Source organism: Vitis riparia, chromosome 14 (genome assembly GCF_004353265.1).
Source record: "Vitis riparia cultivar Riparia Gloire de Montpellier isolate 1030 chromosome 14, EGFV_Vit.rip_1.0, whole genome shotgun sequence".
NCBI lineage: Eukaryota > Viridiplantae > Streptophyta > Magnoliopsida > Vitales > Vitaceae > Vitis > Vitis riparia.
The window spans coordinates 9365086-9379016 of record NC_048444.1 but is presented as its reverse complement, the minus strand read 5'-3'; the positions used below and the strand labels follow the sequence as shown (position 1 = coordinate 9379016).

The window sequence follows — 13931 nt, the reverse complement described above, 5'->3', positions numbered from 1 at the left end:
ATGTGTTATGGTGTACCCATACCTTGTTGAGGATCAAGTCCAGCTAGCCACTTTGAACAGAGACCAGTTCTTTTCCTCTTAAAAGGTGTTGTCCATGGTGACACATTCACAGTTAGGTGCAATTGATTAGGGTGAGCTAATTGAGAAGAAGAAATGGAGTAAGCTCGTTTTTTTAATGGAGGAACCAGCTGCACCAGCCACTCAAATGGCATTTGCACTGAAGGGAAATCCTCTAATACCTATAGCATACAGACAATCCGATAACTAAAAGAAAGAAAATACTCACTGGGTGGATGTAAAAGGAAAAGGAACATACATTTTCAGATCATTCAGATATTTAATTTGGTTATCATAAGTTAGTTTATGTGAGGGACTTTGTTTTCCAGAACCATAAAAAAAAGGTTTACTAAAACATTAATAAATTGCTCAAGATTTCTCATTCATTAAGAAACTTGTTCATGCAGCAGTTAAATATGCAAATAAAACACCAGCTGCCTTTTCTAAGAGGGGGAAGAGAGAGAAGGCAAAGCACCAATCATTCACTATCTACATGGTCCATTCTTTTCCTTTCCCCAAAGGCCATCAATAAATTCCCTCCTTTTTTTTTCGGTTGAGGGGAGGGGGGAGGAGGGAGGAGGGGACGGGGGGACTCATTGAGGAAAATGTTGAGTGAAATAGGATACTTTGGATCACCTAAAATCTTATCTTAGAATGAAAAAAAAAAAAAAAAAAGGCTTCATACTTGTACAAAGTTTGAACCAGTTCTTTTGTCAGTGTGTTTTCATGAAATAATGCATAGTGTAGCACAGAGACTGTTAAAGAATGGAATGGAAAGATGTTCATCAAATAAAACACAAAGCAGATATGTATCAGTCATTCAAAAAATTTAACCTCCAGAACAGTTCTTCGTTCCCTCTGGTTGTACTGGTATAGATCATCTCTTCCTTCAGGTGAGGCAAAATATTGAAGCCTTTCCTTTTCGTGTTCAGCAGTAGCAAAAAAACTCATGACCTGAAAGGACGAATATATCAGGATAGCTAGTCACCTAAGTGAACTGGCATCTTGCAGTCGGAAGTAGAAGGGCAAGTGTAAGAAATCAGATTGCATTATACATTTTGGAAACAAATTTACAACATATTTAGTTTTTACTTTCAATTATTTCAACAAATTACCAAGGATTGAGAAATTATTAAGCATCAACCTAAATTTCTTCCACATTGAAGAAGAAATCTTGCGTTTATCTACCTGCTTATAAATACACAACTGATCCATAAACTAACAACACATGCAAAGCATACATAAGTTGAGGCAGCTACAATCCACTCACATGGTTAAATTTAACAGACTTGTGCATATAAATACACAACTGATCTATAAACTAAGAACACATGAAAAGCATGCACTATTTGAGGCCGTAATCATCCACTAACATAGCTAAATTGAATAGCAACCTTCTCTTTCCTAAATGCACGACTAATAAATAAAGAATGCCTGCAGAGGATACACAAGTTGAGGCAGTTATAATCCACTCACATGGTTAAATTTAACAAACTTGTGCTTTCTCTTTCTGTCACAAATATTCCGTTGAACTATAATATATATCATGCTTTCTAACATTTCTCTTAGTTATGGCCCCAGACCTGCCTGGGGAGAGTCAAATAGACCCACAGACAAACAAATCATGGACAATCTCCTTTAGGTTTGCATGTGGGCTCACTAAATTGGGGGAAATAATCATGTGGTAAGGTTCAAACTCATAATCTCCCCCTAAACAAGGGTCTGATACCATATTGGACAATCAATTTCATAGAAGTTTAAACTGTTAGAATTTGGGCTTATAATATATCTCGTGCCCTCTAACAATACTTTTTCTTATTCTTCTTATAAAACAGTTGTTTCTTCAGAATTACTACTAATGAAGACACAAAATAAACAGTGGTTTTTGGCATAAGATGAAGAAGAAGAGCAAATTTTGCCTCTATAGACCTGCCTAAAGATATATAATTGATCTACAAACTAAGAATGCATGCAGAGGATATAAAACTCGAAAGTATAATCCACCCACATGGTTAAATGAACAGAGTTGTACTTTCGCTTTCAATCAATTTTTTTTTATTTATCAATAAGTATAAGATTGTATTGCAAAAAGGCGCTAAAATAGCGACCCACAGGATTACAGTATAAAGGAACTCACCCCCTTACATAAGGGCCCATACAACAAGGAAAAAAACAAAAACCTTCTCCCTTATCGCAAACACACCCAACCTATAAAATCTATTAAGGTTGAAGGACCATCTTTTAGCCACAAATTGGTTTCCGACCAAAGTAAATACACAAAAGAAGCTTTCAGCCTTTGAATGGACAGCACGCAATCCTCAAAAGTAATTGAATTTCTAGCCTTCCAAATGACCCAAAACAAACATAACGGTCCCATTTGCTACACCACCTTCCTCTTCTTACCCACAAAAGAGCCCCTCCATCCTACCAAAGGAGGAAAAACCCAAGAAACTCCAAAAAAAGAAAGGAGCAACATCCACACTTCCCTTGTTTTTTCACAATGAATGAGGAGGTGGTCAATTGACTCCTCACACATATGGCACAGAAAGCATCTATTTGCTAAAGCCCAACCTCTCTTTTGCAAACGATCCAAGGTTAGAACTCTTCCCCATGAAGCCTCCCACGGTGAGAAGCTTAATTTGGGCTGCACACAAGAGTTCCAAATAATCTTCGAAGGAAAAGAAACAAGAAACACCGGCTGCATAGCCCTATACAAAGATTTTACCGAAAAAACCCATCCTTTGAGTCCATCCACCTCACCCTATCCTGCTCATCCACCCTAACCTTTTTCCCCTCCAAACAACAAAACAACCTTTCCACTTCTTCAAACTCCCAATCATTGAAAGGTCTATTGAAACAAGGATTCCAACTTCCCCCCCTTTTCCCCTCGGCTGTCCAAACTTCATTTACCCAAGCCTCTTTGTAAGATGCTAAAGCATATAATGAAGGAAAAGTCTCGCACAAAGGGATGGTTCCACACCACTTGTCTTTCCAAAACCTCACCTTCTTACCATCACCCATCACAAAGCCAAAAGAAGGGGTTACTAGATGTCTCATCTTACTTATTGCTTTTCACAACCCAACTCCATAGGCCTCCCTAGTCTCACAAGATCTCCACCCTCCTCTTTTCTCCCCGTATTTCCCTCTAATCACTTGGTTCCAAAGGGTCTTTCTTTCATTTGCAAAGCGCCAAACCCATTTGCCAAGGAGAGCCCTATTGAAAGACCCAAGACTCTTAACTCCCAACCTTCCTTTTTTTTTGTCTAAACACACTATCGGCCACCTTACGAAGTGCGGTTTTTGCTCAAGAGCCCCACCACCCCACAAGAAGTCCCTTTGAATCTACTCCAATCTCATTCTAACCACCCTAGGCAGCTGGAAAATAAACATAAAATAGATCGGCAAATTGGACAAGGTACTTTGCATTAAGGTAATCCTCCCCCCTTTTGAAATGTACTAACGTTTCCACATAGCTAATCTCTTTCGGAATCTTTTTTCTATTCCATCCCAAGCTACAACACATTTAAAAGGAGCACCCAACGGCATTCCTAGGTAGGTAGAGGGCAATTTTCCCACCTTATAACCGAACTCATCAGCCAACTCTTCCACATTCTCAACTCTACCAACCGAAATCAGCTCACTTTTCTCCAGATTTACTCTTAACCCTGAAATTGCCTCTAACCACTTTAACAACCAGCACAAGTACGTCAACTACTCCTCCTTTGCCTTACAAAAAAATCAACGTATCATCAGCAAACAACAAATGAGAGACCTGGACCCCTTCACCCCTTCTTCCCAGAACCAAACAAGGGGTCAAAAAACCCCCAACAACTGTTCTCTTTAGCAAACAGCTAAAAGCCTCCATCACAACTACAAATAAGTAAGGGACAAGGGGTCTCCTTGCCTGAACCCCCTTGAGCTTTGGAAAAATCCAGTAGGGCTTCCATTCACCATAAATGAAAACCTAGTAGTGGATAAACACCACTTTATCCATCTACACCATCTTTCCCCAAACCCCATCTTCTCCAACACCGCTAGAAGAAACGACCAATCCACATAATCATAGGCTTTTTCAATGTCTAATTTGCAAAGAATCACCCCCCTATTGCTTTTCAAAATAGAGTTTATTGCTTCATTAGCAACCAACATTGCATCCCTAATCTGCCGCCCCTCCACAAAAGCATTTTGAGACGTTGAGATCACCTTAGCTAATGCACCCTTCATTCTATTAGCCAACACCTTAGCTAGCCACTTATACAACCCTCCCACCAAGCTAATTAGCCTAAAATCCTTCAAGTCCTCTACCCCCCCCCCCCCCCCCCCCTTTCTTAGGAATCAGCACTAGAAAGGTTACATTCAGACTTCTTACAAAACTCTTAGTCTCATGGAACTGTCTGAAGAAGTTCATTACCTCCTCTTTTACAAAATCCCACAAAAACTGAGAATGCCATTGAGAAACTGTCAAGACCTAGCACTTTCTCTCCGCAAAAACCTGACAGTGCACCAAAAACCTCCTCCGAAAAAGGCTTCTCCAACCCCTCCACATCCCCCTCTTCCAGCCTCTCAAAATTCAAACCATCTATACTGGGCTTCCAATCACTAGGATCTGCCAGCAGGCAGACCTTGAAAAACTCTGCACACCTCCTCTTTGATCTCCCTTTCCTCAGTGTACCACCTCCCATTCACTTTAACTCTAGTCATTTGATTCCTTTTTCTATGAGCATTAGCCATTTGGTGAAAAAACCTTGTGTTTCTATCCCCCTCTTTCAACCATATTTTCCTGGACTTCTGCCTCTACGACACTTCTTCTAAAAGGACCCACTTTTTATAAATCTCTCTTACCTCCTTCCTAGCTTCTTCTTCTTCCAAGGACAAAGCGCGAACACTCTCTTCCTTATCCCAAATCCATTATATTCCAAGCATTCAATCAAATATATACCTTTTCTTATTCTTCGTTAGAACAGTTGTTTCTTCAAAATTACTACTAATGAATACACAAATGAACGGTTGTTTCTAGCATAAAGAGAAATCATTTTTTCAAAGACCATATTTTATTATCATCTTTTTGCTGAGAAATAAGAGGCCATTACCCAGCTAAGGTCCAGTTTGAGTTATGGGAGGCTTGGATTGGAAATGGTAGCATTTTTACATAAAGTGGCCATGGGCAGAATTGAACCTGCACACACTTTAACATCCTCCACCTGTACCTCGTGATAGACCCTTGTTTTACCAGAAAATGGGAATTTGAAAACCCAGCAGTTGTGTTCCATGAAGGATCTCCCATCCCTCTTTGCACTTTGTTTTTCTATTAACAATATTTTTGTTTTCCATTAAAAAAAGGAACCTTCAGTGTCCCTTTTTATTTTCAATCTTCAATACAGAACAGGTGGTCTAGCAGATGGTTTAAACATGTTACCAAACACGTCTCATCAATGGATTAGTTCAGTTTCTCGTTATGGTACCAGATTATCTTAAAACCCCTTAGATAGTGTAAAAATTCCAATCATCTTGTTGTATAGTGTAGCAAGGAAACCGGATTTTTCTCTCTTCAAGGAACTAAATTAACCATAATCTCACCCAGGCAATAAAAAAATGGCCAGGTTCAGAGCCATTATATAATTCAAGCCAACTCAGACAATGGTAGAAGAATGAAACTGATAAAGCATTTAATGTGATGACAATATATGGAAGACTCTTATACATTTCATGAGACAGCCATTTATGAAAGACAAAACTGTACCAACAATAAATCAAGGCAAATATATATATATATGAAAAAAAAAAAAAAAAAACTGTTCAGAAGGTTTATAAAAATATATAAATAAAATAAAAAATAAAAAATAATAAAAATAACTTATCCCCATGCCACGAATTGTGCACTAGGAACCTTTTTTCTGGACCTCCTAAGGTTTTTCTAGAATTCAACTGCACCTCTGGTTTATATGCTTGCCTACTCATACATAATGTTGATTGACCAACCCCCACCCCCAACACAAAAACAAAGCAACATCTTAAATATCTCATTTAAGATGGTTTCACATTTTGTTAGGACCTTACTTTGCACTACAAACTTCAAGATAGGTAGAGAGTTGCATTAGGTTGATGGCTAATAACAAATCTTAATCAAACTCCTATGAGCATGAGCCCAAGAAAATTTTTAAGCTAGACCATCCCAATACTTAAGAAAGGTTTTCAGATTAATCTAACTAATTGCTCAGATAGAGATCATGTCATGATGGTGAAGAACTGATTAGTTGTCTTGCGAGCGCGCTACAGATAGATGTCCCTCAAATGTTTCAATTACCATGGTAAGGGATGAAAGTAAAAACTTAGACCAGAATCCCAACCCAATTAGCTGTTCTATGTAAAAAAAGTTCCTCAAACCCATTCCATCCTCTGAGAAAACCCAGAATGTCAAGGTAGTTTATCATTAAAATCCAAACAATATGTTGATTAATGGTATTTCTTAATTCATATGTATATAGGTAATATGCCCAGTAGAAATTTATGAATACTGGTTTATCACTGTCATAATTTTATCTACTTCTCCAATTCATTTTCTGAAAAATGTAAGGATGCTGCAACACATCTAGTGATCTAAAAAATTCAACAATATAACAAACTGAATAGATCATATACCTAGAGATTGAATTAGCGAGAAAGAGGAAGCAAAATTAAGATACCTGGCAAAGCTAGAAGTCTAGTTACAACATTCACCCCAGAGAAGAAAAAATAAGTAAATAATAAAGAGCTAACTGAGCTAACCATGCAGGATTCTTGCCTCAAAGAAATAGCGCCGGGGAGAAGCTGACGCAACATCCATCGTCAATTCTACAAAGGTTTTTAATTTGATTGGGATCTTTGAATCATTTATATTAGCATTGGGAAGGTGATTCTCCATCTCTCTAGGATGAACCTGAAATCAAACATTTTCATTATTATAAAAAAATAATAATAATAAATACATAAATGAAATTAAGGTGAACCTCCAAGCAATTGGATATAATACTTGTTGAAGTTCATGATAAACAATAATCTAGATTAGAATCTGGATGTATCAATGAAATCGAAACAAGCTCAACAAACTCTCAATCCCAACTGTTTGGGTTGGAATCCTTTCTGATATGCAAAGGAAAATTTTATTGGCAGGTCCCTAACAAAAAGAGGCACAGCCTAAGTACACAGAATGCATAAAAAGAGCGCTGAAGGCAAGCAAGGATAAAACAACACCTCATCCTCTTCCTAAACAATATAACTTAAGAAAGGAGCTGAAAGTAACAATCCAAAACAACATTAGACCAACAGTACAAAGAGTTAATGAACAAATTTTCCAACATCAATTGTGAACTCTTCACCCATTCAAAGGATGAGGATCCATCCTCCAAAACCTCCTTCCACTCCTCCCCACAAACTTCATGACTGATCAAGGAAGCAATTAAGTCCAATCCCTCTCTATAAATAGATAAAAGAAAACAGAATATTATAGACGGCATCACCTAACAAAAGAGGGCCTTTCTCATGTCCTATGCCTCTAATTTGCACCATAATGATCTAATCTTATTGGTACCGTTAGAAAATATCTCAAATTCCTAATTGATGTATGTTTCTTTTTGTAAAAAACATTTCTTATATTGTTATATCATTGTAATATTAGATTTTCTTATAGAATAAGAAAATTTATTAAAAATATCTCTATAAATATTTTAGGTCATGAAAGAAAAGGTTATGAGATAGAGATGAACTTATGAAGACAATATGTGGTAGATAGAGATGTAAGGAAGAATGAGAGACACTCAGTGGAGTGAAGACTAGAGGTTCAGGGTATTAATACAAGGAGCAAGGAAACATGGGGTGTTTCAAGGCTCAGTGGTGGTATCTATTCTTCTATCATTTTTAATATTCTCTATAGTTTAGTGGAATAATATCTCATCCATAGATGTAAGCATGGTTGGTTGAACCATGTTAAAAGCCTATGTACTTTTTTGTGTGTGGTTGGTTTTTATTTGCATGTTCTTACACTAACATGTTAGCATTAAAGCTTCCGCATGCATAACAAGTAGGTATCAAAGTTTAGGTTGTTAGACTTGGAATGACAAGATTGGGAAGTCTGATGGAAGAAACAATTTTAGTTTACAGTTGCATTAAAATGCATGCCTTATTGGTTTGAAAGGGGTTAGCCAAAGCATTGAGAGGTAGAGAGACTTTACCAACAATGATGTTTGATGAAGAGGAAGATGAACTTAGAGAAAGCACACAATACTAGTCTACTATGCTTAGCTAATGAGATACTTTGTACAAGAGGATTCAGCTGCCAAGTTATGGTTAAAGTTGGAAAGTCCGTATATGATGGAAATTTCTTGCAAATTGCTTGTATTTGAAGAAATGGTTGCTCATTGTCCAGATGAAAGTAGAGACATTCATTAAAGACCACCTTGATGAGTTTAATAAAACTCTTACAAATTTGAGGAATGGTGAGAGAGTTTGATTTTGGTCTTTGAGATATTTTGTACATGCCTTTATCTTTAGTTCCCCTTGTATAGTGGAGAAGTATAGTTTTACTTTGATTAGGTTTTGTATTGCATGGGAAGAACCTCTCATCCTTCTCTTGAACCGTACTATTATCAATATATATTTTTTTGATAAAAAAACAAAAGAGAATAAAAATAAGAAACTAATGGCTGATGCTTTTAGCCGAAGGTTTTCTTTTATTAGGAAGACTGTAACTGCATTTGATCTCAGCCGTTGCATTCAGGGCAAGAAAGCTTTGACGCTTACTTGACCCGATTCAGGAACCTAAGTATCCATTTTAAGGATACAATTCCAGAGGACAGGCTCATTGCAACCTGTATAAACGGGTTGCGGTGTTTTTTACCAAATTCATATGAGCACTTTGTGGATACTAAGATGTATAATAGAGACACTCTCAATAAAGAATGTTAGGGGCCCTGAACTCAAAGGAGTTAAAGAAAAGGGTGTTTGAGAGTAGAAAATAAAATTCAAATGAAGGTTTGGTGGCTAGAAGGAGAGCAAGAAATGGCAGTAAAGGTCGATCAAGACCTAAAACAAAGTGTAAAGGAAACAACAAGTGTTTCAATAGCAACAAAGAAGGAACTATGTGAGAAATTGTCTAGAATGTGAAAAAGAGAAATTTTCTAATTTTGGTGATGCAACAATTATAGAAGAAAATTCTGATACTATTAGGAATTCAGGTAATGAGTGATCCTTGATTCAGGGTGTTCATATCATATATCTCCCAATAGGAATTGGTTTAGTACCTACCAACTTATAGATTGTGAGAAAGTTTTTATAGGAAACAATGTGGCTTGTAAGGTTGTTAGAATAAACACAATTCAGATTAAGATGCATAATGATATTGTAAGGACATTAACTAATGTAAAACATGTTCCAAAGTTGAAGAAAATTTTGATTTCTCTAGGTACCCTTGACTTCCATGAATGCACATATAAAGTTAGAGATGGAGTTACGAGAATCTCAAAGAGTGCTCTTGTTGTGATGAAAGAATAAAAAATTAATGGGCTATACACATTGCAGGATAACATATTTATAGGTAAAATTGTTGTTTCAACCTAAGAATCAATCTTAGAGACTACCAGATTGTGGCTTATGCAATTAGGACATATAAGTGAAAGAGGATTAATTGTTGAAAAATATCTCAAATTCTTAATTGGTATATATTCCTTTTTGTAAAGAATATTTTTTATATTGATATGTCATTGTAATATTAGATTTCCTTATAGAGTAAGAAAAGTTTCCTTTTTTTTTTTGGTAAGTGTAAGTGTATTAGATTAAAAAAGAAGTATACACGATGTATACAAAACAATCAAAAAACCAAAAAGAAGCATGGTAACACAAAAACCAATAGCCGCATCCTACAAAAAGCCTATCCTTTCCACAAACTCTAAACAACAATAAAGATCTATCCTTAATATACAATCATACTCACTCCAAAAAATATTTAAGAAAGAGTTAATTGATTGTTCCAAACTTTCACAATTATAAAAAACTCACCTATTTCTCTCCCTCCATAAGGTCTATAAAACATATAATGGAGCAACCTTCCAAACCTTTTTTCTTTTTTTCTTCTTTCCAACAAAAGAACCATGTCAACTTAGGAGAAACCCCATAACTAAAGAATGCATCACGCACTATACACCAAATAGAGCAAAAATCAACTACCACAAAATACTCGTGCTTTTGTGCAATGAAAAAGAACATGATCACTCATTTCTTCTTCTTCTTCTTCTTCTTCTTTGCACATGTAGCATCTATTAGAAATCCTCTAACCCCTCCTGAGCTGATCCAAGATCAGAATCCTGGCCCAAGTTGCTTCCCAAGCAAAGAAGCTAGCTCTCATTGGGACCTAGGAATTCCAAACTATGTCATGGGGGAAAGGCTTTGTTCCCCTACTCACCAAGGAGGAATAAATGATTTAACAGACAAATTACCATTCTTTGACTCCAACCACACCATAGTATCCTCAAAGTCCAAGCTAATGGAGTGGTCATACAATCTCCCCAAAAAAAAAACCATTAACCTCCTCCAGCTCCCAATCATGCAATTGTTTAACAAACCTTCGACTCTAACTACCGTTGTCCCAAACATCCTTCACCCAAGCATCCTTTGAGGAAGCTATAGAATAAATGGTCAAAAATAAGTCCCTAAGATTGTCTCCACACCACTTGTCTATATAGAACTTTACCCTATTGTCGGAGCCAACCTTGAAACCTATTTAATCTTTGAGCACCTCCCAATCACTTCTGATTGCCTTCCACACCCCCATTGCACTCCGCTCTTTTACGTCTTTAGCGCACCACCCCCTTCTTATTGCCCATACTTCCTTGCAATTACCCATTTTCAAAGAGAGTTCCTTTCACAGATAAAACTCCAAGACCATTTTCCCAAGGGAGTTTTATTAAGGATTGATAGGTTTTTGATGCCCAAACCTCCTTGTGGTTTTTCCAAGGAACTATCCAATTTGCCAAATATGACTTGTGAAGCAATGCCTCCCATCCCCAAATAAAACCCCTTTGAATCTTTTCCAATCTCACAACTACTCTCTTTGGGATAGTGAATAGGGACATGAAATAAATTGGTAAACTGGATAAAGTGTTCTTTATTAGAGTCTATCTTTCCCCCCTTTGAAAGATACTGTCTCTTCCAAAAAGCAAGCTATTTCTGAAAACATTCTTCCATCCTTTCCTAAACCATACAAGACTTGAAGGGGCACCCAAAAAAAAAGCCTAAACAGACAGTTAGAATAGTACCCACCCTACAACCTAAGATCCCAGCAAGCTCCTCCTTGTTAGGGACCTCCCTAACAAGGATCAATTCACTTTTCTCCAGGTTGATCTTTAGTCCTGATAACGCTTCAAACCACATAAAGACCTAACTCAGGTGTTCTACCTTCTCTTTGTTAGCATCACAAAGAATGAGGGTATAATCTGCAAATAACAAAAGGAAAACCTCCGCCCCTAACCCATTTCTACCCCTTACTAAGAAACCATCAATGTAACCCCCTTCTTTCACCTTGCTAAGGATGCGGAAAAGAGTCTCCATTGCCAAAATGAAAAGCTTAAGAGGGGAAAAGGTTATGAGAAAAAAATAAACTTATGAAGACTATATATGGTAGATAGAGGAAGAATGCGAGACTCCCAGGAGAAGGAAAGGATTCATGGTTCAAAGCATAGATACAAAGAGTAGGGAAACATGAGATATTTTAGAGCCTAATAATTGTATTTGGTTTTTATCTTCTATGATATTCTTTATAGTATAGTGGAATTATTTATCTCATCCATGGTTGTATTATGGTTGGCTGAGCTATGTTAAAATCTTATAAACCTACATGTGCGGATTGTTATATCATTATGTTCTTGCATTGACATGTTAACATTAAAGCTTTCACCCATACAAAGGTTTAATATTAACAAGTTGGAGCAAGAATATAAAGATAAAACAATCTACTTACAAAGGTATACGAGGTTTTAATGTAATTCAACCGACACTGCCTACATCCATAAATCAAAGAGATCATCCCATTATACTATAGATAATATTACAATGAACGAAAAAACATGATACAATCATTAAGCCTTGTTTTCCCATTCGTTGTATTCACACCCTAAATCATGAGTCTTCTCCCTCCACCTAGAGTCTCCCATTCTTCTTTATCCTCTTTATCTCCCACGAATAGTCTTTTTTTTTTTAGATAGGAAACAACAACGGAATATATGATAAAAAGAAGGTACAATTAGAAGGATGAGAAATCCTCCCACCAAAGAAAAACAAGACTACAAGTAATCAAATATAAGAAATACAACGAGAGAAAAAGCAAACGGTCTATTTACACACCGCTAACCAATCAAGTTGTAACACGTTAAGAGTTATCCCCTTAAAAACCTTAGAACAAAAAGCCCATAGAGAAGCCAAAAAACGAATAGAATCCCAAAGATACCCTGAATTCCTTGCTTTATCCTCAAAAATCCTTGCATTCCTTTCCCGCCACACCACCCACATTAACGCGATGCACGCGTCTTGCCATAAAACAACCCCTCTCTTAGAAGATCCGAAACCATTAAAATTAGTAAAAAACATGTCAGAGATGCTCCTTGGGGAAACTCAATCCATCTTTACTAACTGAAATAATCTGTGTCACAACCCCTTGGTCAAAGAGCAATGGAGGAAAAGGTGATCTATTGTTTCTCCATGCTTCATGCACAACTTACATATGTCAGGACTAAGTGCTTTGTGGGGTCTTCTCAATTGTAGCAAGTCATTAGTATTAACCTTCTTGTGCGCCACCAATCAGACAAAGGACTTGACTTTGAAAGGGACTTGAGAATTCCAGACAAACTTAGTAGGGAACACTGGAAGCGACTCGGAATATTGGGATAAGGCCAGAAAGAAATATTTGACTGTGAAAAGACCTAAAGGAGATAAGGACCAGGATCTCTTATCTGGAACCGAAGGAGATATGTGTAGACGATCAAGAGACCGCATAAGGCTTTCTAAATCTTCTATCTCAGAATCAGTAAGATTTCGGCGAAAATTGAAATTCCAAGAGAAAGGACGGGAATATCCGAGAATTGATGAAATATGAGCATTTTTATCCGTAACTACGCTAAGTAATCTTGGATATTGTATTCCCAAAGGTTGATCCCCCCACCACAAGTCATCCCAGAACCGAATTCTATCCCCGTCCCCTACCACAAACCGAGTAAATTTGGAAAACTCTTGGAAGACTAGTGCAATGGCCTTCCAAGGACAACGATGAGACCATCTAACAATATTGTTGACATCCCAGCCATTGGAGTGTGATCCATAAATGCTTAAGATAACCTGATGCCACAGAGCTGAACCCTCCCTAGGATATCTCCACAACCACTTCCCTAAAAGAGCGACATTCCTCATAGAAATCTTTCCAAAACCCAAACCCCTCTCGACTTCGGCTTGCACACAACGACCCAATTAACCAAATGGTCTCTTTTGCCTTCCCCTACGCCTGACCATAAAAATTCTCTTTGCATTCTCTCAATTTTTGCTGCCACAGAGGCGGGAATCTTAAACAGGGAGAGAAAGTAACATGGCATATGGGTTAGACAAGATTGAATGAGTGTTATCCTACCTCCAAAAGATAAATATGCCTTCTGCCACCCATCTAATCTCCTTGATATCCTCTCAATCACAGGACCCCAAAAGCCACTCGCCTTAGGATTCCCTCCCAGAGGAAGACCTAGGTAAAGTATAGGCCACCCAGAAGCCTTGCAGTCAAGCATCTCGGCCAGCCTAGAAAGGTGATTCTGTTCAAGATTAATGCCATAGATGTTGCTTTTGTCAAGATTAATTTTCAAATCGGA

General features: G+C 37.4%; 1 protein-coding gene across 5 annotated transcripts in view; it reads right to left on the bottom strand.

Annotated features, from left to right (window-relative positions):
- The window catches only part of LOC117930238 (NADPH-dependent diflavin oxidoreductase 1), a 34495-nt gene that overhangs the window by 856 nt on the left and 19708 nt on the right, over positions 1-13931 (bottom strand). For 3 of the 5 annotated variants that reach the window (XM_034850786.1, XM_034850787.1, XM_034850788.1), the window contains 3 exons: positions 6839-6973; positions 892-1011; positions 23-239 (listed from right to left, as the gene is read on the bottom strand). In XM_034850786.1, coding sequence (XP_034706677.1) covers positions 23-239; positions 892-1011; positions 6839-6973 — 472 coding nt within the window. Of the gene's footprint in view, positions 1-22; positions 240-891; positions 1012-6822; positions 6974-13931 lie in introns of those variants that run through there. The other 2 variants (XM_034850789.1, XM_034850790.1) reach the window with 2 other exon arrangements.